Raw genomic sequence first — 26331 nt, forward strand, 5'->3', positions numbered from 1 at the left:
CTCCAGCTGCCCATTAGAATCACCTGAGGAGCTCTAAAAATACAACCAGTTCCCAGGCCCACCCCAGACGAACAAAACTAGAGTTTCTGAGGGTGCAACTTGAGCAAAAGGTGGTTCTGACTTATGGCCAAGTCTAGGAAACACAGGTTTAAAGCTTTGGCTATTTCTTTGGCTGTGTATAGGTAAAGTATCTCTGAGAGTGTGTATGAGTATTTGTATGTGTGGGTTGAATAGGAAGAGCCAAAGTCTTTGGAAAAGGAAAGTGAATTGTGATTTTCATAGCATTACCATTAATAGTCAGCAATCCAAATTGACTGTGGAGGTAGAACTTGTACTTATTAGATAATATTTTTTCTAAGGTTCATTGAGGTGGCACATAATCTTACAAATGTAGAGTTTGGGGAGAGCCCCTTCCCTCAGTGAATTCCTCTCTGTATGGCCAAGAAACATTTGAAAAAATGCTCAACATCACTAATCATCAGAAAAATGCAAATCAAAACCACAATGAAATACCATCTTACTCCAATTAGAGTAACCATTATTAAAAAGTCAAAAAACAATAGATGGTATGGATGCAGTGAAAAGGGAAACTTTATGCACTGTTGGTGGGGATGTAAATTAGTATAACCTCTAGAGAGATCAGTATGGAGAAGCTTCAAAAAACTAAAAGTTGACCTACTGTTCGATCCTACAAGCCCACTACTGGTATCTACCCAAAGGAAAAGAAATCCTTGTATCAAAAAGACACCTGCACTCATATGTTTATCATAGCACAGTTCACAATCACAAATATATGGAGTCAACCCACGTGCCCATCAACTGATGAGTGAATAAAGAAAATGTGGGGGGTATATATACATATATACATACCATGGAGTACTAGTCAACAATAAGAAAGAATGAAATAATGTCTTTTGCAGCAACTCGCATGGAAGTGGAGACCATTATCCTAAGTGAAGTAACTTGGGAAGAGAAAAATAAATGCCACATGTCCTCGCTTATAAGTGGGAGCTACACTGTAGCTACACAAAGACACACAGAGTGGTATAAGGAACACTGGAGACTTACCAGGGAGGTGGGAGGGGGTGAAAAATTACCTAAAAGCCCAGACTCCACCACTGTATAATATATACTTGTAATGGAATTCAACTTGTATCCTCTAAATCTATTAACATTTTTTGTAAAGGCACACATAAGAAATAGGGGAATAAAAACAGAAGTGGAGGCAGAGGGCTAATTTAGTGGGTGGCCAGGGAAGGCCTCACAAGGAAGTAGCATTTGAGGAGCCAGCAGCGCTTGAGGGTTGGGCAGAGTGTGCAGGCAGACAGAGCCACTCGTGCAAAGATACTGAAGTGGGAATCAGGTTGGGGGAGTTCAAGGAGCAGAAGGTTGGCTGGCATGGCTGGAACACGGTGTTGGGGCTGGGTGAGTGATGTGGCCACAGGGATGAAGGCAGGAAACAGCCATGGACAGCCAAGACGACCAGAGCAGGGAGTTGGATTTTACTTGAAATCCAAACAGAGGCCATCATCATAGGGGTTTGAGCAGGAAGGGATGTACACTGAATATAACACAAACAGGGAAGCCAGTGATGAGGCCATTGAGTTGTCCTGCCTGGAGACGACGATGGCTTGGTGCAGCGGATACATCGAGAAACATTTTCAAAGTAGAGCTGAAGGGTTGGATTTGAAGTGCAAGAGGAAGGGAGGAATTAAATATGACTCTAGGGTTTTGTTATGAACGTGGGTGAATTGAGTGTTTTTTTTAAACAGATGGGGAGACTAGGAGGAAGCAGGGATGAGGACCAAGAACTCTGCGTGGTCACACTAACGTGAGATGATGATTAAACATGAAAATAGAGGTGTTAGGTTGGCAATTTGATACATGAAGCGCTCAGCAGAAAAGGCAGGATAGAGAAAAAAATTCCTGTCTCTTATAACGTGATTCAAGAAACTCCATGCATCATAACTTCCATTTCATGTTTAGATTTCACCCTTAACTAAACAACCCAGAGGTTTCCATTAGAAAAAAAAATTGAAGGCCAGGTGCGGTGGCTCACACCTGTAATCCTAGCACTCTGGGAGGCCAAGGCGGGTGGATCGCTCAAAGTCAGGAGTTCAAAACCAGCCTGAAGAAGAGGGTAGACCCTGTCTCTACTAAAATAGAAATTAATTGACCAACTAAAAATATATAGAAAACAAATTAGCCAGGCATGGTGGTGCATGCCTGTAGTCACAGCTACTTGTGAGGCTGAGGCAGTAGGATTGCTTGACCCCAGAAATTTGAGGTTGCTGTGAGCTAGGCTGACGCCATAGCACTCTAGCCTGGCAACAAAGGGAGAGTCTGTCTCAAAAAAAAAAAAAAAAATTGAGGGCCAGTTACGGTGGCTCACATCTGTATACTAGCACTTTGGGAAGCCCAAGCAGAAGGATCGCTTGAGGTCAGGGCATGTTGGTGTATACCTGTAGACCCAGCTACTTGGGAGACTGAGGCAGGAGGATCGCTTTAGCTCAGGAGTCTGAGGTTGCAGTGAGCTATGATGACGCCACTGCACTCTAGCCCAGACAACAGAAGGAGACCCTGTCTCAAAAAACAACAACAACAACAACAAAAAACCAAAAAGCTAGTTGAAATATGGGTGGATAGGAATGAAAATGAAACTTGTAATGCACAGTGAAAAATTCAAAGCGTGGGTAGTCTATCTTGGAAAATTCCTGAGAGTTATCAGCAGCTAAGGGCATGGTAGAAATTCTGAAAATTGTAGCCCCATATCAGACATCTGTTTAAAAATCTCTATAGGCTGATTAATTTTTTAATGAGTGCCTTGAGGGCAGTCTGGCAACTCAGCTGACACCCACTGGAAATCTAGCACCTTCCACCAGACGACTTGCAGGGAATGGTGTTTTGTATTTTACCTTATGGCTAGTGTTCCCAACGGGAGTGGGGTAATTAGCTGGGTTTGCTAGGTGTTTTCCACTAGGGTGTGCTCCGGTTTTCCACTGCAGTCTAAAAACAATGACACTCACTCTGTGCCCTGAATGCTGTCTGGCTGAAGTGAGCATCCAGGGAGAATGTGTGCTCTTCAGCTGACCCATACATTTGCCAAGAGCACCAAATTACATGTTTCCAGGAAAAAAATAAATGTCCAGAAAACGTAGATACTCAGTTTTAAAAGAAAGCTAAAGAATATTGGAAAAGAAGCACTTGCTTGGGGCTTTATTATGCAGGATCAATTTTGTGTTTATAAATGTTGTTGTCTGCTGGGCTGGCAGGGAGTGACTTCGTGGAGATTCTTTATAGTGCAGTTTTTCTGAAAACATCTTGTGTTTTAATGCTTGGGGGAGCATGGATAGGGGGCAAGAAAAATAAAAGGGTAGGAAAGATCTAATTTAAAAGATACCTTTCCAGCCTGAGCAACATAGGGAGACCCCATCTCTACTAAAGGTAGAAAAATTAGCCGGGCATGGTGGTGTGCACCTGTAGTCCCAGCTACTTGAGAGGCTGAGGCAGGAGGATCTATTGAGCCCAGGAGTTTGAGGTTACAGTGAGCAATCATGATGCCACTGCACTCTAGCCTGGGCAACAGAGTGAGGCCTTATCTCAAAATGATAAAATAAAAATAAAAAAGATACCTTTTACTCCCAATTCATCAAAGCATAAAAATTAGATTTGGAGGATGTCTTTATCTAACATTTAGCTCTGTTAATTGACAAGAGGATAGAAACCTAAAAGGAGATGGAAATGAAAAATTTTATGGAATGTATTTTTAATCTAATTTCTTTTAAAATAAATGTGAAAGGGCCAGGCGCAGTGGCTCACGCCCGTAATCCTAGCACTCTGGGAGGCCGAGGCGGGCGGATTGCTCGAGGTCAGGAGTTCGAAACCAGCCTGAGCAAGAGTGAGACCCCATTTCTACTATAAATAGAGAGAAATTAATTGGCCACCTAATATATATATATATAAAAAATTAGCCGGGCATGCTGGCACATGCCTGTAGTCCCAGCTACTCAGGAGGCTGAGGCAGCAGGATTGCTTGAACCCAGGAGTTTGAGGTTGCTGTGAGCTAGGCTGATGCCACGGCACTCACTCTAGCCTGGACAACAAAGCAAGACTCTGTCTCAAAAATAAATAAATAAAATAAATGTGAAAGATGACTTTGTAAACACTTTTAATTTGTTCTCTCTCAGGATGGAGCCACTGCCCTCTTCCTAGCTGCCCAAGGTGGTTACCTGGATGTCATTCGATTATTGTTGTCTTCAGGAGCAAAAGTCAACCAGCCAAGGCAGGTAATGTTCACAGCTGCCGTTTGCAGAGTGCAGGGAGCCTGAGGTGGTGGTGGGGGCATCCTGCAGCAGCACATACCTGAGATAACCAGGCAGCCAGCGGCATTCTTTAAACCCTTCTGCCTCTGTGATGGAAAGTTAATCTTTGATTAGGGTTTCTCTTGTTCTATGTTCTGGGCTCACTCCAAAGCCTGTGAAATCAAGCTGACATCACAATTCAGTGCTTTTAAACTTTGAGTGTTTGGTGCCTGAGGTCAAGTACACACTCTGCCACCTTCTGTTCAAATAAATTAAGGCTGCAGTGAGCTCATGAGCCTAGGCTAGCCTGGGACGTATGTAAACAGAAGCAGGTCAGGTAGCCTTGCCCCTGCCCAGGCCCTGTGCCAATACACTGTCTTACCAGCCACCACCCAGTGGTGACCACCCCTTCTCCCACCAATCCAAAGAGGAGCCCATGCTGTTGGAATCACTGATAGGTCCTGCATTGTCATCTCTCACAATTATAATTCTGGTGAGACTTCATTTACCAACAGCAAGTGAACATCTGGCAAATCAACTGATACTTAGAGGAACAGAAATGCAAGAATAACATAGGCAGTATTTTAGAAATAGTGAAGAACCATTCAAACATAAGGCATTACAATTAGCTTCTCTTGTGTAGGTACTGTTTCTGCCCTAATTCAATTTATTTTTAACAAAACATTTCAGATTAAGGAAACATTACTGTAAAGGTAGTATTCTAGGGAAAAGCAAAGCTGATTTCTTACCAGTAAATGAGACCCAGGCAGGTCTCCACCGTAATATGACCTTATACGGGAATGCCTGTGCGTTCACAAAATGAATAGCTATGGGAGCCTTAAGCTTAATCTGAGCTCTTGGCCACAGACTTCTTCAGTCTTTAGAAGCCCAAGCACATAAGGAACCTTTGGCCAAAGTGGGTTGGAGGTCAGGAATCGTGAGTTCTAGATCCAGCTCTGTTAATAACTAGGGCTGCAGCCGGGCGTGGTGGCTCACGCCTGCAATCCTAGCACTCTGGGAGGCCGAGGTGGGAGGATCGTTTGAGCTCAGGAGTTCAAAACCAGCCTGGGCGAGACCCCTGTCTCTACTATAAATAGAAAGAAATTAATGGGCCAACTAATATATATATAGAAAAAATTAGCTGGGCATGATGGTGCATGCCTGTAGTCTCAGCTACTTGGGAGGCTGAGGCAGCAGGATTGCTTGAGCCCAGGAGTTTGAGGTTGCTGTGAGCTAGGCTGACGCCACGGCACTCACTCTAGCCTGGGCAACAAAGCGAGACTCTGTCTCAAAAAAAATAAATAAATAAATAACTAGGGCTGTGTGGTTTTGAACTAGTGAATCACCCTCTCTGGACCTCTCTTCCTTCACTGAAAATTAGGAGGCTGGGCAGGATGAGCCTGATGATCTCTTCAAGCTCCCAAATTTTTGATAATTGTTATATTCAACTTTCAACCAGTATTTCTTGAGCGTTTGACATGTGCCAAACAGTGCTATCAGTGTAAGATTATATTTTTAGAATTTTAAAGATATTCTTAGGTTTAGATGGCCCCAGGAATACTCCTGCAAAAGGAAGCAGTTTAGGAAAAGTTTCACTTCTGTACCTGCCAGAGTTGATTCTGGGACTAGAGTCTAATATTTCTGTTCCTTTAAGTATCAGTTAATTGATTTGCCAGATGTTCACTTGCTGTTGGTAAATGAAGTCTCAACAGCATTATAATTGTGAGAGATGACAATGCAGGACCTACCAATGATTCCAACAGCATGGGCTCCTCTTCTGCTGGGTGGGAGAAGGGGTGGTCACCTCTGGGTGGTGGCTGGTAAGGCAGTGTATTGGCACAGGGCCTGGGCAGAGGCAAGGCCACCTGACCTGCTTCTGTTTACCTACATCCCAGGCTAACCCCAGCTCATTAGACTTTCTTACCAATACTTTTTATTTTGATATTGTTGATTGATTCTGAATCAGAGGCTTCATTTTACCAAAATTAATAAAAATAATTGGTTATTTTTAGATTGCGTAAATTTGATTTGGAGGCTATTCTTGAAGGCACCACTATGAATTTAAAAATGAGAGATTATCAAGATTATCAATTCTATTAGTATATCCTTCTGAAATAATTTCTGGAACTTTGACAAATATATTTGTAAAATACATTTTATTTTTTATATGCTTAAAGTGCTATTTGAAAAATACAAGTTGATATAAAAGATTACATTTCAAATATTGCATGAGTTGTACCCGCTTAAGCCTAAAATGAGTCACAGGATGACGTTGAAGCCATGAAGTCAAAGAGTAAACCAACATTGCAGCCGTAGCCACAACACAGCACAGCTGTTTTTCATTTCTCAAGAGTGAGGCTAACCTGGTCAAAGTGTATGGCCTGGTTTTTGAATGTGAGAACCCACCCTCTGGTCAAGGAGCAAATGCTGTGCCTTCCAAAGACTGCATCTAATGCAATTGTTTTCAATTATTATAAGATTCCAGCTCTGAAAGAATTCCCATTCAGGAAAAGGATGTTTTATAAAATAAGAATTGCTTTGAGGAAAAAAAAATGGGATTTTTTTCCTTCTTATAGAGTATACTCACCCCACTGTGCCCCAAAATCATCATAATTTTTACTACTTATTGTGAGCTTATAATTAAGGGCTATTATCTATACAGGTCAGACTAGTCCAAGCTCTGTCTTCTCTGAAAGTGTAAACTCTGCATATTTATTCTGTTCCAAGAAAATAAATAGTGCCATAAATATGACTAAAGTGATATCAGTCCTGGCTGACTTTGTCACAAGTTATAAGGAGGTTTAAAAAAAAAAAAAAGTCTAATTAAAAGTTTCCATTAGGCTGGACGCACGCAGCGGCTCATGCCTACAATCCTAACACTCTGGGAGGCTGAGACGGGAGTATCTCGTGAGCTTAGGAGTTCGAGACTAGCCTAAGCAAGAGCATGACCCCATGTTTACTAAAAATATAAAGATTAGCCAGGTGTGGTGGTGCTTGCCTGTAGTCCCAACTACTTGGGAGACTGAGGCAGGAGAATCGCTTGAGCCCAGCAGTTTGAGGTTGCTATGAGCTAGGCTGATGCCACAGCACTCTTGCTCAGGCGACAGAGTGAGACTCTGTCTCAAAAAAAAAAAAAAAGTTTCCATTAAAGTGGCCTACACATGATAGAATATTATATAGATAGGACATCTAGAAACCAATGTTTTATTCTGAAATCTCAGTTGACACATTGAGTTATTATCAAAAAAATTCTTAAATTTACAAAACGAAGACAAGAATATTTGTCTGGTTTAATTTCTTAATATTTTTTAGATAAATCTGATTTATAATTGTTGCACTGCCAATTTATGGAGTCCTGCCATTTTACAGTGTCCTGTAACAGGATGTTAACAAAGTTGTATTGAAATTACTTAGCTGACATTTGATCTGAGCCACAGGGAATCTGAGCTGCAGTGGGTATGACTTTTCTTTGTAACTCTATCACTGAAAACTAAATGGAGACCTTTTCAGTACTTTGTGATGAGGAATCATAATTGCAAAACAAGCCATAGCCAGATGATGGAAAGACTGCATTCTTGATTTAAAGCTTGAAACATTTTTCGTCCACATTGTTTTAGGTAAAGAGGTCAAGAGTCACAGAGATATTTGAAATCTATAATCCCTCTAAAAACTCATTTTCATTTCTTTCCATGTGTCTTTACCAAGTAGAGTTGATATGAGTCAAACCTTTTTGAATTACTAACTGAGATGGCTATTTCTATATTTCTGTCAACAAAATGCCTTGACATACACTTTTCCCAACTCAACTCACCCACCTTATTAAAACGGTACTTCTATAGAGCGGCAAAGATTGACTCTGTTTCCCCAGAGCTGAGGTTGGCCAGTCACAACTCATCTCTATCTATCTAGTCCTTTGAATGTGCTAATTAGTGTTTCTATGAAACCTGGCAGAAAAGCCATCTAATAAAGTGCCTCCTCTAACAGACACCTTGGGTTGGACTTGTGTGCTGAGTTGCTGGGGCCCAGAAAGTAAATGTTCTCCCAGATTGCAAGTTCAGAGGGGTAAACCCAGCCAAAGGGAGGAGAAGGAAGAGCCAACACATTGGGTTGGGGATGGGAGCAGACAGCCATAGGAAGACCCTACTGCTTGTCAGGGGCAGCGACTCCATCTTATTCCCCTGCCTGTGGTAGACACTCAGAAAAGGTGTGTTGACTGCCAGGAGATCCCCATGGCTTGGGCAGAGCACCTAGGAGGTCGAGAAGCTTGCAGCACATTGTGATCAGTGCTGGGAACTAGAAGGCAGCTCCAGATAGAGGGCCCAGGCCCATGGGCAGGACACTGGCTCCAGGAAGAGAGGAAGAGTATCAGAGGCAGTTAGGGAGCCAGACTCCAGTCTCTTGGTGGGGAGCAGCTTGGTACTTATGGGGATGTGGATATCTTAAGGAAGTGAAACACAGTTCCAGTTTTGCTTGTTAATTGCATGACCCTGAGCAAGTCACTTACTTTCCGTGAATCTCAGTTTATTTATCTGTTAAACCAAAATAATAATAATAGTACCTTTATTATTTATTGTGAGAGCTAAAATAATTATTTATTATTTATTATTTATTGTGAGAGCTAAAATAATTATTTATTGTGAGAGCTAAAATAATTATTTATTATTTATTGTGAGAGCTAAAAAATTATTTATTGTGAGAGCTAAAATAATCCCTGCAAAATTCTCAATGCATGGGGCTGATATACACCAGGTACTTAGTAATGTTAGGTATTGCTATTATTATCATTTCTATTCCATCCAGGCCTTGTGGAAAAGAAAACCCATCAGAAATCAGGGTTGCACTTTTTCTTGTGAGCCAGGTCGTCTCTGTCATCTCAAAGTCTCTTCTTATCTCTCTTTCTCCCACTCCTTTTTATTGACCAGCTTCTTCTGCTTACATATCTCATATATAGTCCCCAAGTTTGCAGGTCATTCTGTCAAACTCTTGGGATAGCTATGTCATTGTTGCAGCTCATCTTTGTGCACCAAGCCACAGTGACTGGCTGGCCTGCTCATCCTTGGTCCCATCACCTGTGACCAAGGGCAGTGGGGTCAGACTTGGGCAGTACAGGCATCTGGTAACATCTTTTATAGACCCATTTGCTGTACCAGGGATGTGATTATGTGAAATAGGCTCCAGGTCAGGGTAGGGCTGGTAGCAAATATATCTAGGTACTGAAATCCCTCTGCTACTGGTGGGGTCCAGTACATCTCCTGGGCCCCCAACTTATAATAGGACTAGTCCCCAAGACTTTCTGTCTGCTCTGAGCATGTGGGTGGAAGTATCCCGAGTGTGAGGTGTGGAAGGCAGTGGAAGCAAAGAGCTAAAGCCTCTTCAGATACTCATTCCTATGGAAGAGAATGGTTTGTTCTTTTTCTAAATAATCTCAGGACTAGGTAAAACTATATAAGATAAATATCCAATATAGGTCATGTCATATAGTCCATCTCATGCTATAATCTAGCTATAAAAATGTATTAAAGTTTACTTGAATATTAATATATTATCTCAAATAGAATGAAGGGCTAACAGATTTGGAAGGAACTATAGAAGTCAACTATCTATCAGTCCTTGAATCCTTTCTATAATAATCAGTCACTGTTGAACACTCCTAGGTGTGGGAACACATTACTGTTTGATCAGCTTATTTAGTCTTTAGCCATCCCTTGTTATACCTTCTTTCTTACATTGACCCCAAGTCTCTGTGTAGCTTTCAGCCATCATACCTCTTTATCACTTGGTCTGCAGAATTAGTTTAAATTTTGTTCCACTAGATATGCACAACAAATAGCAAAGGACAGCTATCATAAGCCATGAATATTATCTGGCTAACTGTTCTCTTTCCTTTTAAAAAAAAAGTTCTCTTTTAAAAAAAATGTGCCATAGAGGTTGTAACTTTGTGGTGATTTGATTTAATATATATTCTTTACATATTTAATATATTAAATATGTATATATTTTTACATATTTAATATATATTTTTACATATTCAACATATTATATTAACATAAGTTATTAAAATAGCTATATATTTTTGTCAAGAAGTATTCAAGAACATATTTAAATATTTTAAAATATTTTTCCCATTTCGGTTCTTTCTAAAACTCTACAAAAAGGGGCTAAGTTGACTTAATTTTCATCATTTTCATTAAGAAAATAAAAGCTCTGACCATTAAATAAGAGAAAAAATTAAGGTGTACAGAAGAGGAAAACCTCTCCTAGTTCATAAACTAGATAATCAATGATAAATAATTAGATTTGGAAATAATGCCCTAACTCACATGCAACTCTCTGGGCTCAAAAATCAGATTTAGAGAAGTAATCAGTGTAGAAATACACAGGCAAGCCCCCAAATCTCATTTTACCCAACACTCCTACCTGCACACCAATCAGTTATCTCACAGGGTCACTGGGAGAACCAAATGAGATAAACCATATGGAAGTGTTTTGTCAACAAAAGTACAAATTTTAAGAGACATCGCTTTTCATGATAAATAGTACTCAGATTCAGTTAACATTTTCTAGGCTTCTATTAGCCAGTCCTGGTGCTCACCAGCTTGATATATGTTTTCTCTTTTAATAATATCTCTGTGAAGCTAATATTTCTATAGAAGCGGACACAGAGGCTAAGAGTGATTTGCCTAAGGTCTTACAACCAGGAAGTGACGATTGCTTTTTCCACCTACCATGACTATTCCAGTTAATGAATGTTATCATTGCCATTATACATTGGTAATAGTTTTAAAAATTCACAATATAACACCTCTCAGCACTTTCCCACATATTAGTATCAATTAATACAATTGCACTAGTAACAACCAAGCGAGCCCTTGAAAAGCTTATCTAACAGGCCACCGGCTGCCCCTCCCTTCCTGCCATCTGGTAAAGATAGTAATACAGAACAAAATGGACCCAAAGCAGGCATGGAGGGAAAGGTGCATTAGCACCTGAGTGCCAGAAAACCTGGCAATATTTGAGGCCTTTGTCAAGCCCAGACCACTTGGTCCTGCCCACACCCTGTGTGCCAGGGCAGCTGGATTTCCCGCCCTGCCTGTCCAACCACTGTGACTATAGCTGCTGCTGCTCTTCTACATGGAATTTCCTCTCTCTCACCTGTCAAAACCCTGGTCCTTTTTACATGACCCTGTAATCCCCACACAGTAAGAGGGTCCCCTCCTGGTTCATTTTGTGCATTTGTCCACACTTTATTGTAGGGGGGCAAGCATACTGAAATGTCCATGTCCGCTCCACTATTTGTTTTGAGTACTCTGCCTGAGACTTAGAAGATGCTTAACAATTGTTGGTTGCTTGAATGAATAAATGAATCCTTAACTGGGAGAATCAAATAAAGAATGTGCAAATGCTTTGTAAACTAAAGTACAAATTAAGGTATTATTTATCATTGCTAATGATAAGTAATATTCAGATTCAAGAATATTCTAAGAGGCCCCTATAAAAAGCATGAAATAGGTCAAAGTGTCATCAGCCTTCCTCCATCCTTTGTTTCAGCACCTCTTCCCCTGTCTCTCCCAAGACAGAGGTGCCAACATCCTCTGACCATCCCCAGCGCCCCAGATCTCCCTGGGCTGCTGAGTGCCATCTTCCTTCACCCCACTCAGGTGTCTTGTCCTCTGACACTTGCCCAGGATGGCAATGGGCAATAATCCTGTGCCTGCTTCAGCTAGTAGGCAGGGGTTGAAATTACACACTACAGCAGAAAACGTAACTTTATATTCCATGACTGAATCATTTTGCTCTCCAGCCCCTGTTCCCGCTGATGGGTAATTCAGCCTTATCTGGCTAAAACAGGCTCTGGAGGCCATATTACTATAATTACCTCAGAGCTTAAGTTTAGCCAATTCTGGATCCTGCTCCCTCCTGGCCTTCCCTCCAAAGTGACCTAAGTTCTCAGAGTCCGACTGTCACCCTTGCATTGGGGTGGGGGTGGGGAGACTCATGTCTGGCCCCTGTGCTGGCCTTTCTGGCGCCTGAGCATCCCGCAGTGGTACCCCAGGGACACAGCGGGTCCCACACAGTGCTGGCCCTGCCACCATCTCTGCTCAGGAAGTCTTGACCCCATGTGGCCTTGCCTTGCCAACCCTGCGCACTTCCAGTTTCCCACAGGCAGACAGGGACTCTGGATGCCCTGATGCAGAGTGGACGTGGGCCATGGGGATTGGGGACATCTCAGGCTACTGGCCCTGACAACTGCCACAGCCATTTCTCTTCTATCTCTCAGGCAGAGCCTCTCTAGGGGGCTTACAATTTTCCTGGGCTTAATCCCAAGGAAAAGCAAAAATCCTTCCCTATCTGGAATTCCCCATAACTTATCTGAGTATTTCAACCGCCCCCAGCTCACCTCCTCCCAATCCCAGTCCACCCCCAGATTTAAGTGGGCAGCAGAGGGGAGCAGGGGGAAGACATGGACACTCACATCCGACTGCCTCCCCGGCCCTCTCTAGCTCCTGCCTGCAGTAGAAGGGCTTTCCAGTTTCCATTCTGTCTGGCAGGAACCACCCTACTGTTGTTCTCTGTGCCTTGTGGATTTCACCTTTTCTTCTCTGGAGCCTCGTGGCCTAGTGCTCATGGAAAAACGGATGTTCAGTAATAATATACAGGAAATATTCCCCAAAATGTTGTCCTGCTATAACTAGTTAATGCATGTCACTTCCTAGAAGATGCAACAAAACATTCCACACAAAATTAAGCTTCCTAAAAAGTGATGCAGCTATGAAGGGTTTTGGACACCAAAATAAAAGAGTAGGAGAAATGCCTTGCGTTCTCTGACGCTCAGATCCCATCTCCAAGGAAACTGCCCGCTTTTCTATGGGAATGAGGGGCCCCCACTGAGGCTGTAAGGTGTGAACTTTAAGGTGACTGTGACCCACCAGGAAAGCAAAGAAATTGACAGAGCTTTGGGGGATGGAAATAGGCTGGCTCTTCCCTGGGTTTGTGGAATTTGCTTCTGCCGTGGTGTGCAATCCAGCCCTGCTCCCCTGAGCCTTGTGCGAAGTCTGTGCCACACTTTTTGGTAAAAGATCCAGCCGTAAAGTGGCTGGCTTTATAAGCCGAATACTGAATACTGGCAATTACCCAAGTAGTCCAGGCCCTGCCAGATGCCAGTCCGTGTCCGTGGGTTAAAAACACTCTCTTCTCCTCTCGGTTCCTCCTGGGTGTGTGACCCAGCCGGCAAGTGTGACCTGCGGTCAGGGACCTTTCCCAGGGTTTTCAGTTTCGGAAACTTGGTGCTAACCAAGACGTGCTGCGACCGACCGGGAGGCCCGAGCGTCGCAGTCACGTGGCCGCCGCCCCCTCTCCCCGCAGGACGGGACGGCGCCCCTGTGGATCGCGTCCCAGATGGGCCACAGCGAGGCGGTGCGGGTGATGCTGCTGCGCGGAGCCGACCGCGACGCCACGCGGAACGTGAGTGCCCGGGGGACGCCCGTGCGCGGAGAAAACCGGGTCTGTCCTTAGCCCGCAGCTGGGTCTCCAACCAGCCTCCGCCTGCTCCGTAGCAGGAAGACACGGTCACGGTCGGCTTCGCAGCCGCCGGGTCTCTGTCCTCCTCCCCAGACGACTTCTGGGCGAACTGGAGAGGGTGGCGCCAGCCTCGGTGGGGCAGAGGGGCCGCGGGAGACGCGGCCGCGGGCTGTCCTGCGGGGCTGTCCTGCGAGCTGTCGCCCAGCTGGTGCCGCGCCTCCTGCTGGCCCCTGGCCGCGGTGCAGCGGGGGCCGTGCGGGCCTGAGGTTTGGGGTCTAGCAGCGCCCTGCTGCCTCCGCCTCCGCCTCCCTCCTGCACCCTGTGCTCGGCCTGTGGTCTCCTCTAGCCTCTGCTGGTGTCACCACCAAGGGCGGTTGGGGAGAGCCTGGCCGCACTGTGCCGCCGCTTGCTTTTTGTGTTTTACTGTGTCTGGCCTCTTTGCCTTTGTATTACCGTTGCCTGTGGGATCCACCTTCCCCTCTCCAAGTCCGAGCCCTGAAAAAGGAGATCAGAGGACACATTCTTGGCCACTTCACTGCCCTCTCTCCTACTTTTTCTTCTTTCCACAGTCTCTGACGCCAGGAAACAAAAATCCACTAATCCCTTCTTTTTTCTTCCTAATTGGTGATAAGCCCTAATGGCAGGCTGAGGTAGTCCCTTGACTACTGTGAACTCTGTGAGCTAAATCTCCCAAACACAGCACTGATAGTTAGAGAAGGAATCTGAACGCCAGGCCCAGTGGTGGCTCACTCCTGTAATCCCAGAGTTTGGGGAGGCCAGAGTGGGGATCATTTGAGCCCAGGAGTTCTGGGCTGCAGTGAGCTATAATTACACCACTGTACTCCACTCTGGTGACAGAGTGAGACCCTGGTCTTTATGAGGGAAAAAAAAAAAGAATTTGGAAAATCTCTTTTTGAGCCAAAAACTAATTACAGAAGCTGAATATTCATTTTTGGATTTGTCTTTGCATTCTTTTCTAGTGGTTTTCAATCTATCTCCCCTAGTCCTCCCCTGCCTCATGCACACAGGCAAGTAGGATGCCTAGGGCAGACTAGGGCAAGACTGCATAAATTTTTAAAACAGCAAATACAGTTCAACAATAATTTAAATCATTAAAGACAGTTAAACAATTTCTGCTTAGTCATGAACAGTAGAGAACGCCTCTTTGGTCCATCAATGCCCTAAAAATAGGCTCTTGAAATTCCCCTGTCCCTTACCCAGCATTCTAAAGGACTGGAGGAGTATGAATTCCCAAATGCCAGGGTTCTAAGATAATATAAACAGTCACTTATTTGGTCTGATATTCTTTCATGCAGAATTGATATGCTCTAAAATGCCCCTAGATTAAGTCATCTTACTGGTCTGTGTTTCATTTACACATTTTGCCTGTTTCTGACAATCCTACTCCCAGTTCTCAACTGACATTTAGTTCTCAGCCAATGCAGACATATGTTAATAATCAACTTTTATTTTCCTCTTTTTGCTAAGGATGGTACAACAGCATTATTGAAAGCAGCCAACAAAGGATATAATGATGTCATAGAGGAGTTGCTTAAGTTCTCACCTTCTCTTGGTATTTTGAAGGTAAGACCTAAAGAGAAATTTTACCAATCTATAAAAGGGAGAGGTTAGAAGAGAAGAAGTCCGTATTTGGGGACTGCAGTAGAATCTGGGTATAATTAGCCTGGTTAGTAGTAGTCTCGAAAGAACACACCTACAGCTTTTTAAAGCTGGAGATCCATGGACACTGGTAGAAATGGGAAGGTCATAAAAAGGGTGAACTAGAGTCTGTCACTGCCTAGTTTTCCAGAAAAAAACAATTAGACAATAGTAATGAAGTTACTAAGTTGTAAAGTAAACCATACTGATATCATTTGGAGGATCTCTGCAATGAAGGAAGAAGAGCAAACATTTATGTTCCTTCTCTTCATTATCCTGAGCAAAGAACCACCCTGCTGTGTTCCCCTAAGTGAAATAAAATAAGCCTAAAACACCTGGAAGCCTCAAAAAACCTGTTAGTCTGGAGACCTGGGTCTCCTATAAAATAGAGCCCCCATACTCTTTTTTAAGTTTTAATCATTTGGATTAAAATATTTCTAACCTATAGTACATATCAGGGGTCAGCAAACTTTTTCTGTAAAGGACCAGACTGTATATATTTTAGGCTTTGTGAGCCGTATAAATCTCCATCACAGCTGCTCAACTCTGCCACAATCGCCGGAAAGCTGCCATAGAAAATACAGAAAAAGAAAGAAAGAATGTGGCTGCATTTCCACAAGACTTTATTTACTTATGGACATGTATTTATGGAATTTCATAATTTCACATGTTACAAAATATTCTTCTTTTAATCTTTTTAAAGTCATTTAAAGGCCGGGCATGGTGGCTCACGCCTATAATCCTAGTACGCTGGGAGGCTGAGGCAGGCAGATTGCTCAAGGTCAGGAGTTCAAAACCAGCCTTAGCAAGAGCGAGACCCCGTCTCTACTATAAATAGAAAGAAATCAATTGGCCAACTAATATATATAGAAAAAATTAGCCGGGCACGGTGGTGCATGCCTGTAGTCCCAGCTACTCCAGAAGCTGAGGCAGAAGGATTGCTTGAGCCCAGGAGTTTGAGGTTGCTGTGAGCTAGGCTGATGCCACGGCACTCACTCTAGCCTGGGCAACAAAGCGAGACTCTGTCTCAAAAAAAAATAAAAATAAAGTCATTTAAAAATGTAAAGAGAACTCGTAGCTTGCAGGACATACACAAACAGGTGATGGGCTAGGTCTGACCCACAGGTCACAGTTTGCTGACCCCCATGATATATTCTCCTGTTTTCTTAAATAGGGGACACAAAATCTGTTCTAAGTTGACACAGTGGCTTAGCAGTTTTGGGTCTGTGTCCTCAGGGTTTATCAATGTATATAAAATCTACTTGCCCTTAAATGACACCAGAAGCTTTATGGACACTTTTGTGTCTGCTCTTCATATTTTTAAACTCCATTCTTGCTGTCAGCTAATACAGAACTGCTGTTGTCGGTGTGGTTTTGGTCCCTCTCTCCTGTCCTAATGAGCTACTCCTAGTCTTCCATCACCTTGGAAGCCAGAAAGCTGCACTTGTTGAAATTGTTTGTAAAGTAAGAATAAACCATCAGTGAAAGTTAATTCTATGAACAAAAGGAACAGCCTTAGAAATGGACTTTGCAAAATCTAGTCTTATTTCAAATGGTTCTTTTTTGCTTGGCTTTTTATCCTTATCCATGTTTTGATTAGGTGAAGTTGACAGGTTGAGTAAGATTTAGATAAGTGAAATGTTACCAGATTAGTGAGTTATCATATATATTATAGAAACCACCATAGAAGAATGCTACTTTGCTGGGAATTTTTCTCTAGATATGATATTTTAGTCTTTTACAAAATCAGAGTGATTTTTACTATGACTAATTAATTAGAAATCTAAGCTTACATTTAGGTATTGTTTGTAGACATATGTACCCTCTGGAACCAGTGTCACATAACTGCCCATTGTTCTTATATTAGTTTGTTATATTCTCTTTGCCTCCTTTCCTGGTCCAGCTACATGCTACATATAGCTACTTTCTTATTTCAATAAATATTTGCAGTAAATTTCATAAAATATCAGCAGCCCATCTACAAGGACCTTCTGTGCTCAGAAATGGTCCAACTCAGGCCTCGGGGCATTGCCTTACCCCACATACTCCTCTTCCCCTCAAGCCCGGTGACTCCAGCCTCACTCTCCTGCCCGCCAGGGGGTGGGGTTTCTGTAGCTGGGCTAACTGGTTGGCCCATTGGCCCAGCAACCATTGCTCCAGCCTTGCTGGAAGTAGCTCACCAAAACCACAAAGACTGTATGTGTTGTCCTTGAAGAACAAGAATGTTGGCACAGCATTGTTGTTTTTTCTGCAGCAAGTTCTAAAGTGTATAAATCTGACTGAGTAGCCATGAAGTCATATGCTCCCTGGGCCAGATTCCTTGTTTCACTTGCAAAAGAACATTAGCAATGTTTACACTGTCCACTGGCAGTGTACCTGAGGACACTACATAGGTGCTGGTGTGACTTTGAAAAGTACGAGGCATGATAAGGAAGATTAAGGCTCTGATGTTATAGATGGTTTATGATGAAAGCCCAGCTAGGTGCTAGTGACCATGAGCTCCCTCCTGATACACACTGTCATTTTCTCTTAGAATGGGACATCGGCGCTCCACGCAGCAGTGCTCAGCGGGAATATCAAAACAGTGGCGTTGCTCCTGGAAGCAGGGGCAGACCCGTCCCTGAGAAACAAGGTACCTACTTTAACCCATCGTTGAACTCCTTCGGGACCCTCTCAGCGTCCTCCTAAGTCAGGATAAACATCTCTCTGGCTCCAGTCACCATCTTCATTCTTTGCATAATAAGGACAGGGTTGCTTATTATCCAACCTGAGTTGGAGCATAATAATGCGTGCAGGGTTGCTATGAGTAGGTGATTAATGAGCAGTACACTTGGACCCAGGAAATTGTACTGAAAACCCTGTTACCATCAATGGTTTTCAGTTAACAATGGTGCAGCCTCCTGGCAGAGGTGGGGGGAAAGAGGAGGGCAGTCATGATGGGAGTAAGTATTGTTCTATCATCCAAGACATACCCTAAAAATGTCCAAGTTCTGGTAGTTTATCACTGTCCCCATGAGTTGGACATTCACATCTTGAGAATAGCTTGTGCTATATTTGGTGACTACATAGGGGAAAATGTTGCCTTTATATTGTTAATAGGCGTCCATGCCACTGTTACAAAACCAAACCATCTTTTTTTCTGGTTCTAAATCTTTAATTTACAATTAGGCCAAACTTGCAGGTGGGAGGGTACACACTAACAAGATTGTCATTGTACTTCCTCCTATTCCACATCTGCTTAAGCTGGCACCTGTGCAGATTGCAGGGGAGGAGGGTACCCTAGGAAAGGTCTCGAGCAAACACACTAATCTACCAGCTTTTGAAGGAGGAAGTGGGATTGATGCTTATTAATAGGGGAAGGCATGAAAAACAGCTTTCACTTTATACTTACATACTCATTGAATTTTTATGAGCATCTGTTATGTGTTAAATTTTCTAATTAAAAAAACAAAAACACACTATTTCATGACATTTCAAAAAGAAATCATTAGGCAGTGCCAATGAAACAACATGCCAGGGGTAACTTTTTTCCTTTTACTTAGCATGTAGAAGTATTATTTCCCCACTCCTACCATTGAATTGCCTGAAGATAGCATTTCTGCTTCTTGCTCCTGAGGTATTTTGATTTGTTTCCCATTAGCTGGCCCGGCTGGGTGATAAGCCAGTTGAAGTCACAATGGGCCTTTCCTCAGATCTTATCTTTAGACCTTGTACACAGACTTCCTAAAGAGATCAATCTTTGTTGGTGAGCAATACAGTACTGAATTAAGGCAAGGGGGAAATGTTAGTAACTTTTATAGAAACTGAAAGATGCAATTCCTGTGTGTCTCCTAGAATAATGGAATAACCATCAGCAGTAATGATTATGGGTAATTTCCAGTTGACAAAATGCTGGACTTTGGACTCTCCCTAAAACTACTTAAATATATATGTGGGCACTCATGTTGGAGCCTCGTACTGCAGAAGCCCTTAGAAACCTGGGGGTAGCTGCCAGGGAAGTTCCTACCCACCCAACCAGCCACCCCAATAGAGGCCAATCTTTTTAATGGCAGCTCCAGAAGCAAGGGTGCTGGGATCTCAGCAGCTACTCAGGACTCTTGAAGGGCTATTCTTAGCCTTTATTCATTCTTCCACAAACATTGAGCACCTACTAGACACCACCCACTGTGCTATGTGCTGGGGATACAACGGTGAATAAAATTCACAAAGTCTCTGCTTTTAGGGAGGTCAGAGTTTAGTGGGGGGTAAAGATAATTAAACAAGCAATTGCAATGCAGAGTGACAAGAGCTTGAGCAGAGAAGTAAAGAATGCTATTGCAGGCTTCCCAGACAAAGTGACTTCTAAGCTAGTCCGGAAACACTCTTCTGGTCTAGGAGTTACAGGACTTCTGTCCTGAGGCTTCAAGGCAGATGCTTGAGGAGAGGGCTGACCAGTGACCCCATTAGCCACTCCTCACACTACAGCCATCCCCCTGGGTACAGAGGTCTTGTGTTCCCAACACCCCCGACTAAGTACTCAGAACACATGTTCCGCCTCCCAGGAACAGTGGGGAAATACAGCAGTTTGATGCTATAGATGGCCAATAGAGGCTATCCGGGGGCACTGGCCGTCACAACGGCCCACACAGCCTCAGCAACCTACAAACTCAGTTGGGACCAACTGGGAAAGAAAGGGTTTAGACCAGGTCTCTAGAACTACATGGATGACACACACAATGGTGATGTGATTGACAACACAGTTTAAGGGTGTAAAGCTTTGTTTAATAGCAAAGAATATGGACATTCTCGGAGATGATCACTCAAGGCAACAAGACAGCAGGCTGATAGACAAAGTACTTTAGCTCCCTTCTTCCTGATTGCGGTAGAACCTCATGCTCACCAAGGACTAATAACTGATGTAGAGAGCTCAGTCATTGTTGAGTGTTTACTCTAAGACTGGATGAAGCTGAGATCAGTTTACCAGGAGCATATCTCTGCAGGCCTAGGTGTTAGGTCTATACAATGTCTATTCCTGCAGGAGCTAAGCTACTAGTAGAATTTGACCCCACAGAGGGGCCCTGGTCTATAGTAGCATAGCACAGCAATTTGCTGTCTGATCGAATCAAGCATCAGTATCAAGGGTGCCATGTGGTGGGCAGGGCTGCAGCTGCAGGACATGCTGCACAGCAGACCTCTGTGGCAACTTTGTAATTCCAACAAGCAATGCCCCAACCAGCAGGTGGGGATCAGAGAGCAGGATCCAACCTAGAAACTCCACCTAGGATCAAGGTTCCAGATAAAGCAACTAGGGTTCCAGGCTTGGCTATAGGAGAAAAAAATATATGAGACAGGAAACATCTATATCCAAACACCCTCCTCCATTCTGTGTGCCTTTCTATCTTTTAACAGCTTCTCCTCTGCAGGGCATGGTGGCTCACACATGTAATCCCAGCACGTTGGGAGGCTAAGGCAGGGAGATTGCTTGAGGTCTGGAGTTTGAGACCGGCCTAGGCAATATAGCGAGACCCCATCGCTACTAAAACTTGAAAACAAAATTATCTGGGCAGGGTGGCACATGCCTGTAGTCCCAGCTACTTGGTAGGCTTAGTCAGGAGGATTGCTTGATCCCAGGAGGGTGAGGTTGCAGTGAGCTATGATCATGCCACTGCACTTTATCCCAGGCAACAGAGTGAGACCCTGTCTCAAAAAAAAAGGTGTAAAACTTTTAAACAATGCTACTCTCTTCTCAGTCATTTTTTCTTGTTTTTGAAATGTAGTTATTTGTCATAAATGTATTAACTTGTACTACATTTACAATTTTAATGAATTAAATATATTTTAAATTTTTTCTCAGTTTTAATTTCTAATAAAAACAGAAGTTTGTTAGAGTCTTCAATAATTTTTAAGAGTGTAAAGAGGTCCTGAGAACAAAAAGTTGGAGAACCACTGCCCCATAACACCTATTGCTGGCTGGCTCACTAAATGCTTAAAGAATGTATCTCAGCAGCACTGTGACAAGATAGGACTGACAGTGACGCTGGGTTGGGTGGAACATTTTAGCCACTGAAGCTGTTTTTTCCCAGGCATCTCTCATGCTCTGGGCATCTTCTAATTCTGCCTGTCCTGCATCCTGAGTCCCTAGCAGACAGACTACTACATGTAATAAACTAATTTAATATAAGGTATCAAATTCAATTTGACCAGTATTTATTGAGCACCTACTAGACATGCTAGGCATTGTGCTGGAGATAAGGAAGGGATGACAAATTAGACCTGGACCCTGCCCTTTAGGAGATTACAGTCTACTAAGGGAACTGGCTGGATAGAAAAATATCTCGAACAATGAGATAAGAAAATAACAAGTAATATTTATACATTTAAAGAAGACCTTTAATGCCTTCATAGAAGAAAGTGAGTTCATTAGCTTGCAAGTAGGGTAAAATAAATTAAAAAAACAACAACAGTGAGTTCAGTGGAGATTTTTCATTAGTGAATGAGAAAGTGTGGGTCAGATGTCCCTCTTGAGAGTCCCTAGGACCACACCAGCTGTGACCATTCACTAATGCTCATCTTCTCTTCTTTCAGGCCAATAAACTTCCGGCAGAACTAACCAAAAATGAACGTATATTGCGTCTCCTCCGAAGTAAAGAAGGTCACAGAAAAAGCTAACTTAGTTTTTTGTGTGACAGAAAGGTGGAAACCTTGACCTCATTGTCCAAAAAGAAATTGCTTTTCAATCAGTGTTGGAAATTCTTTTAAGAAAGAAAATGCCCAGAATGGCCACCCTGGGGGTCCCTGACAAAGAAGAGCTATGCTCTGTGCGCTGAGTCAAGAACAGAGCAACTCAGGGACCTCTTCCTGCAACTCCTTACCGTGGGCTTCTCACACTGCCCTGTGACTCAGCTCCAGGGGGCCTGGCATATTCATGGATTCCACAGAAACTCGTTTCAGCTGTGCTGATGTGGGTCTCTCACTTAAACTCTAAGATGGACAGGGTTCTCAGTACTAAACAAGGAGACATAAAGCTTTGTTCCTCTAAAACTCAAAGGCCAACCTTCAGTGAATTGATGCACTTTTGCTTTTGTGTTAAATGTAGGTGCTCTAAAATATATAGATCCATCATATTTTACATACATATGTATGTCATTCGAGTGGAAAATGTTTTCGTCTACCCAAGGGTCATAGCCATGATTATTATGAATCAATGATATGTAAACATACATTATTAAAAAGCCACTTCTGACATTCCTCCGTGTACTACTTGAAGAAGGACAGTCGAACTATAGAAAAAACAAATGTCGCATTTGATCCTCATCTTATTTCTAATATGCAAAAATCATTTTTACTTAGACTCTATGTTATAGGGATGTTAGGTTACCAGTGGAGTGTTGGGAAATTCATAAAATTACAAACCACAAGAAATTTAGGCTTGTCTCTTTGATCTTTTATTTTGGTTCTACTGTTGGGAATCTGTTTCCCAGGCTGTAAGTAAGTAGACCTAATATGCTGTGGAATCTTGAGCTTCCAATACTGCATTGCTTGATACAGTGACTTTGAGGTCCTTGGATAAAATGTGATATATGCAAGTATAAAGTGTTACTATTGCAGGAGTATATATAATAAAAGACTGTTATTAGCATTTAATAAGTGTTCATCTATGCATGTTCTTGGGTTGCTCTAAGAAAGAAGACTGAGCTTTATTGAATTATTCCTTTGAGCAGGATCGAAGTTTATATTCAATGCACTTTATAATCAGTGGTGTCTAAATGTCTCAGTCAGTGCCTAACTGCACACACAGAAATTAAACTTTATTTCTTTAATCTACCATGATAAAATCTGCTTGTATTTCTGTTATTTAAACACATCTTTAGTTTTCTTGTTCATTTTCTGCTCTGGTTTCCAGCCAGTGTTCTATGTAAACACATATAAAGATGGAGGGAAATGTAGTCCCCAAAGAATTTTTGTTCAATAAATAACAGAATAGAGTTTTTGAAATTAGAAGGTATTCTCTTAAAATTTATGATTAGTGCAGCAAAAATCAGCTTATTTTGATCAATGTCATTAGTAAAGCCAGTGATAAGCAACCCACAGCCCCCAGAGATGCCCACAGCCTGATTAGCTATGCAAAAGCCTATGATCTAATTTCAGGATGAAAGATTAGAACGCTCTAAGTTGCTAAAACACTTAGATATAAACATTTTGGTAGCTAAAAAGCAATGCCAGTTTCCTCAATGTCGTTCTTTTATTCCGCAAAGTTGTACAAATACACAGTTTCCCCTATAGGAATTTCAAAAAGCTATATTCATTTTGAAGAAGAAAATATTACTAATATGGCCTGAAATGCTTTATATTTTCTTCTTAGTTAGCCTTTATGCCAAAAATAGTTGCTTATCACTGATATAAAACAAAACATTAATACGGGTATTGATAATAAAGTTCCAAAAGACAAAATGGGATGAATCTCAAACTTAATGTTTTTCACTTAAACATGTCATTGGCCTATTTCTTATATTGTTTTAAGAGGATAATATTCTTTGAACAATATTATAGCCCTCAAAATGAACCCAGTAGCTTTAATAATATGTAGGCCTTCTTACTGTATTGAAGAGGCATCTAACTTAGAAGGTTTTGATCTAGATGAAATTATGGTATTACCAAAGACTGTACAAAAGGTCTGTTATTTTAAAAACTGTAAAGTTTGTGCACATGTACATGATTCTTATTTTATGTTATTCTAATTCACTAGTCAGTTAGTTTTGCATCCTAAGACTTTAAACTAGCAATTCCTATGCAAATTGTTTGCTTAATTGAACTACAAACTTTTTCATTACATTCATTTGTTTCATGACACATTCCATGTTCTAATTCAAAATAAAGTTAAAGTACTACTCAGTTTGTCTTTGCTGCTTTTTTGTTTGTTTTTAATCAGAAGTTATTGCTTATGTGATTTTTAATAGCATGGAATTTTAGTGTGAGTAATTCTACTCTGTTGGTAAATATATTGTTGTTTGGGATCCTGAATGGTTCTTTAAGCTTTATTTTACTAATGGATCTATGACTTCATTATTTCTACTATGGAGAATGTTTGTACTGATTCCAAAAAGTTTTTCTAGGCAAAAATTCCTAGGATAGTTACTGAAAATTCTGAAAATAAAAAATTCCTAACTTTTTTCTTTTTTATTTATTTTTAATATATATATTTTTAAGGCTGATCAAGTGAAGCAGTGGGAGTGGAGAAAGAACAAAGGAATCTATAACTTGTTGTGATCAATTAGTTGTAAATAACACTGCACTCAGAGCAGCCGAAAATTCCTAATTTTAATTTTTATTGTTTATGATAATCCTGGCTCTTCAGTCCTTTGCAATAGCTTTCTCCTGTGAAATAGCTGGCTTTGCAGAATGTGTAGGGTAGGAAACAAATATTTGCAGCAGTAACAACAGGCATCTGGAGATTTCCATGGCCCCAGCTTCCATCTGCTCCGTCCATCTTTGGCAACCACAAGAAAGCTGCATCTTATTAGTACCCCACACTGGGACACCTAGGCAGAGGAAGAGAGCACCCCCAAATAACAGGTCACTTGGAACCAGGCAGAGATGCTTGCATGTTAGTGTGGGTCTACGGATTTTAGGGGTGAGAAGCTGAATTCCTAATTTCATAACAAAATGGTTGTGGTGCTAGGACTGGCTGAGTTTCACAGGTAGTGACCAGGTGAGGAGTCTGCAGATTATTAATAATAACAGCAATAAAAACCGTAACTAACATTTTTAAGGGATTATTATATGCTAAGTACTAAGCAATTTACATAGATAATCTCATAAAGTTTATATGCATTTTTTCGTTGACCCCGACGACAACCCTATGAAATAAGCACTATTATCCCCATCTTAGAGCTGAGGGAACTCGCTTTGAGAAAGAATCTGCCTTGCTACGTTGGCTTGGTGCTGTCCTCCAATCTTGGAGGTTTTGCTTGCTGGGGGAGGGCGGAGGGGCACAGAGGTGCCCAAATGGAGTCACAGTCCTAGCATCAGCGCTACAGTGATGGTGGAGAAACTGGGACATATTTTTTAAAATATTTATAGCTAGAACAAATGATAATTGGTAATTGATTGAATATAGAGGGTAAAGAAAAAAAGGAGAGCTAGGAATTATACTAAGATATATGTCAGGGTCCCCAAGACCACCCCCAGGCTCAGTGATTTGCTAGGAAGACTCACAGGACTCATCATATACATAGTTATAGTCATGGTTGGGATTACAGCAAAATGATACACAGCAAAATCAGCAAAGGGAAAAGGGACATGGAGCAAAGATAGAGAAAACCAAATGCAAGCTTCTGAGAAACCCCTCCCAGTGGATTCACCAGGGACAATCAAGTTGTGACAGCAAAACTGTTGTCTACTAAGGAAATTCATTGGAGACTCAGTGATCAGGGTTTTAATTGGGAGCTGGTCAGATAAGTCACCTGCTGCCTAGCTTTTACCAAAATTTCAGACTTCCAGAAGGAAAAGAGGCATTCAGCATGAACCCATTGATTGTACAAATAGTTGATGTACAGTGAACCATTCTTATCATTTAAGGAAAGTTTTATATCAGTGTAGGGGACTTGCCAGCCAAGTCCCCAGATGCCAGCCAAGGGCCAACCTTGTAAGCAGGACTTTCTAAGGACAGTCTCGGGCCTGCAAAATTAACTCTTCCCTGCACACAAGGTTTACATAGTGGATGGTGCAAACAACTGTGTTAGCAAATAGGGAAGAATAGTATCTTTAGGGTGGGGAGATAGTTTGATATGTTAGTTTGAGGAATCTGTGAAGTAGATTCTAGAAGGCTGCTGGAAATAGCAATGGAGTGTTTAGGACATGGCCATTGTTAACT

General features: G+C 42.1%; 1 protein-coding gene across 2 annotated transcripts in view; it reads left to right on the forward strand.

The window, feature by feature from the left end:
* Positions 1–24429, forward strand: part of ANKRD29 (ankyrin repeat domain 29) — a 52875-nt gene extending 28446 nt beyond the window's left edge. Inside the window, exons 6-10 of one of the 2 annotated variants that reach the window (XM_012746275.2) lie at positions 4188–4286; positions 13665–13763; positions 15309–15404; positions 18013–18111; positions 22044–24428. In XM_012746275.2, coding sequence (XP_012601729.1) covers positions 4188–4286; positions 13665–13763; positions 15309–15404; positions 18013–18111; positions 22044–22127 — 477 coding nt within the window. In that variant the 3' untranslated portion in view covers positions 22128–24428. Of the gene's footprint in view, positions 1–4187; positions 4287–13664; positions 13764–15308; positions 15405–18012; positions 18112–22043 lie in introns of both variants that reach the window. The other variant, XM_012746276.2, reaches the window with a different exon arrangement.
* The last annotated feature ends 1902 nt before the right edge of the window (positions 24430–26331 follow it).

The sequence above is a fragment of the Microcebus murinus genome, chromosome 17, assembly GCF_040939455.1.
Source record: "Microcebus murinus isolate Inina chromosome 17, M.murinus_Inina_mat1.0, whole genome shotgun sequence".
NCBI lineage: Eukaryota > Metazoa > Chordata > Mammalia > Primates > Cheirogaleidae > Microcebus > Microcebus murinus.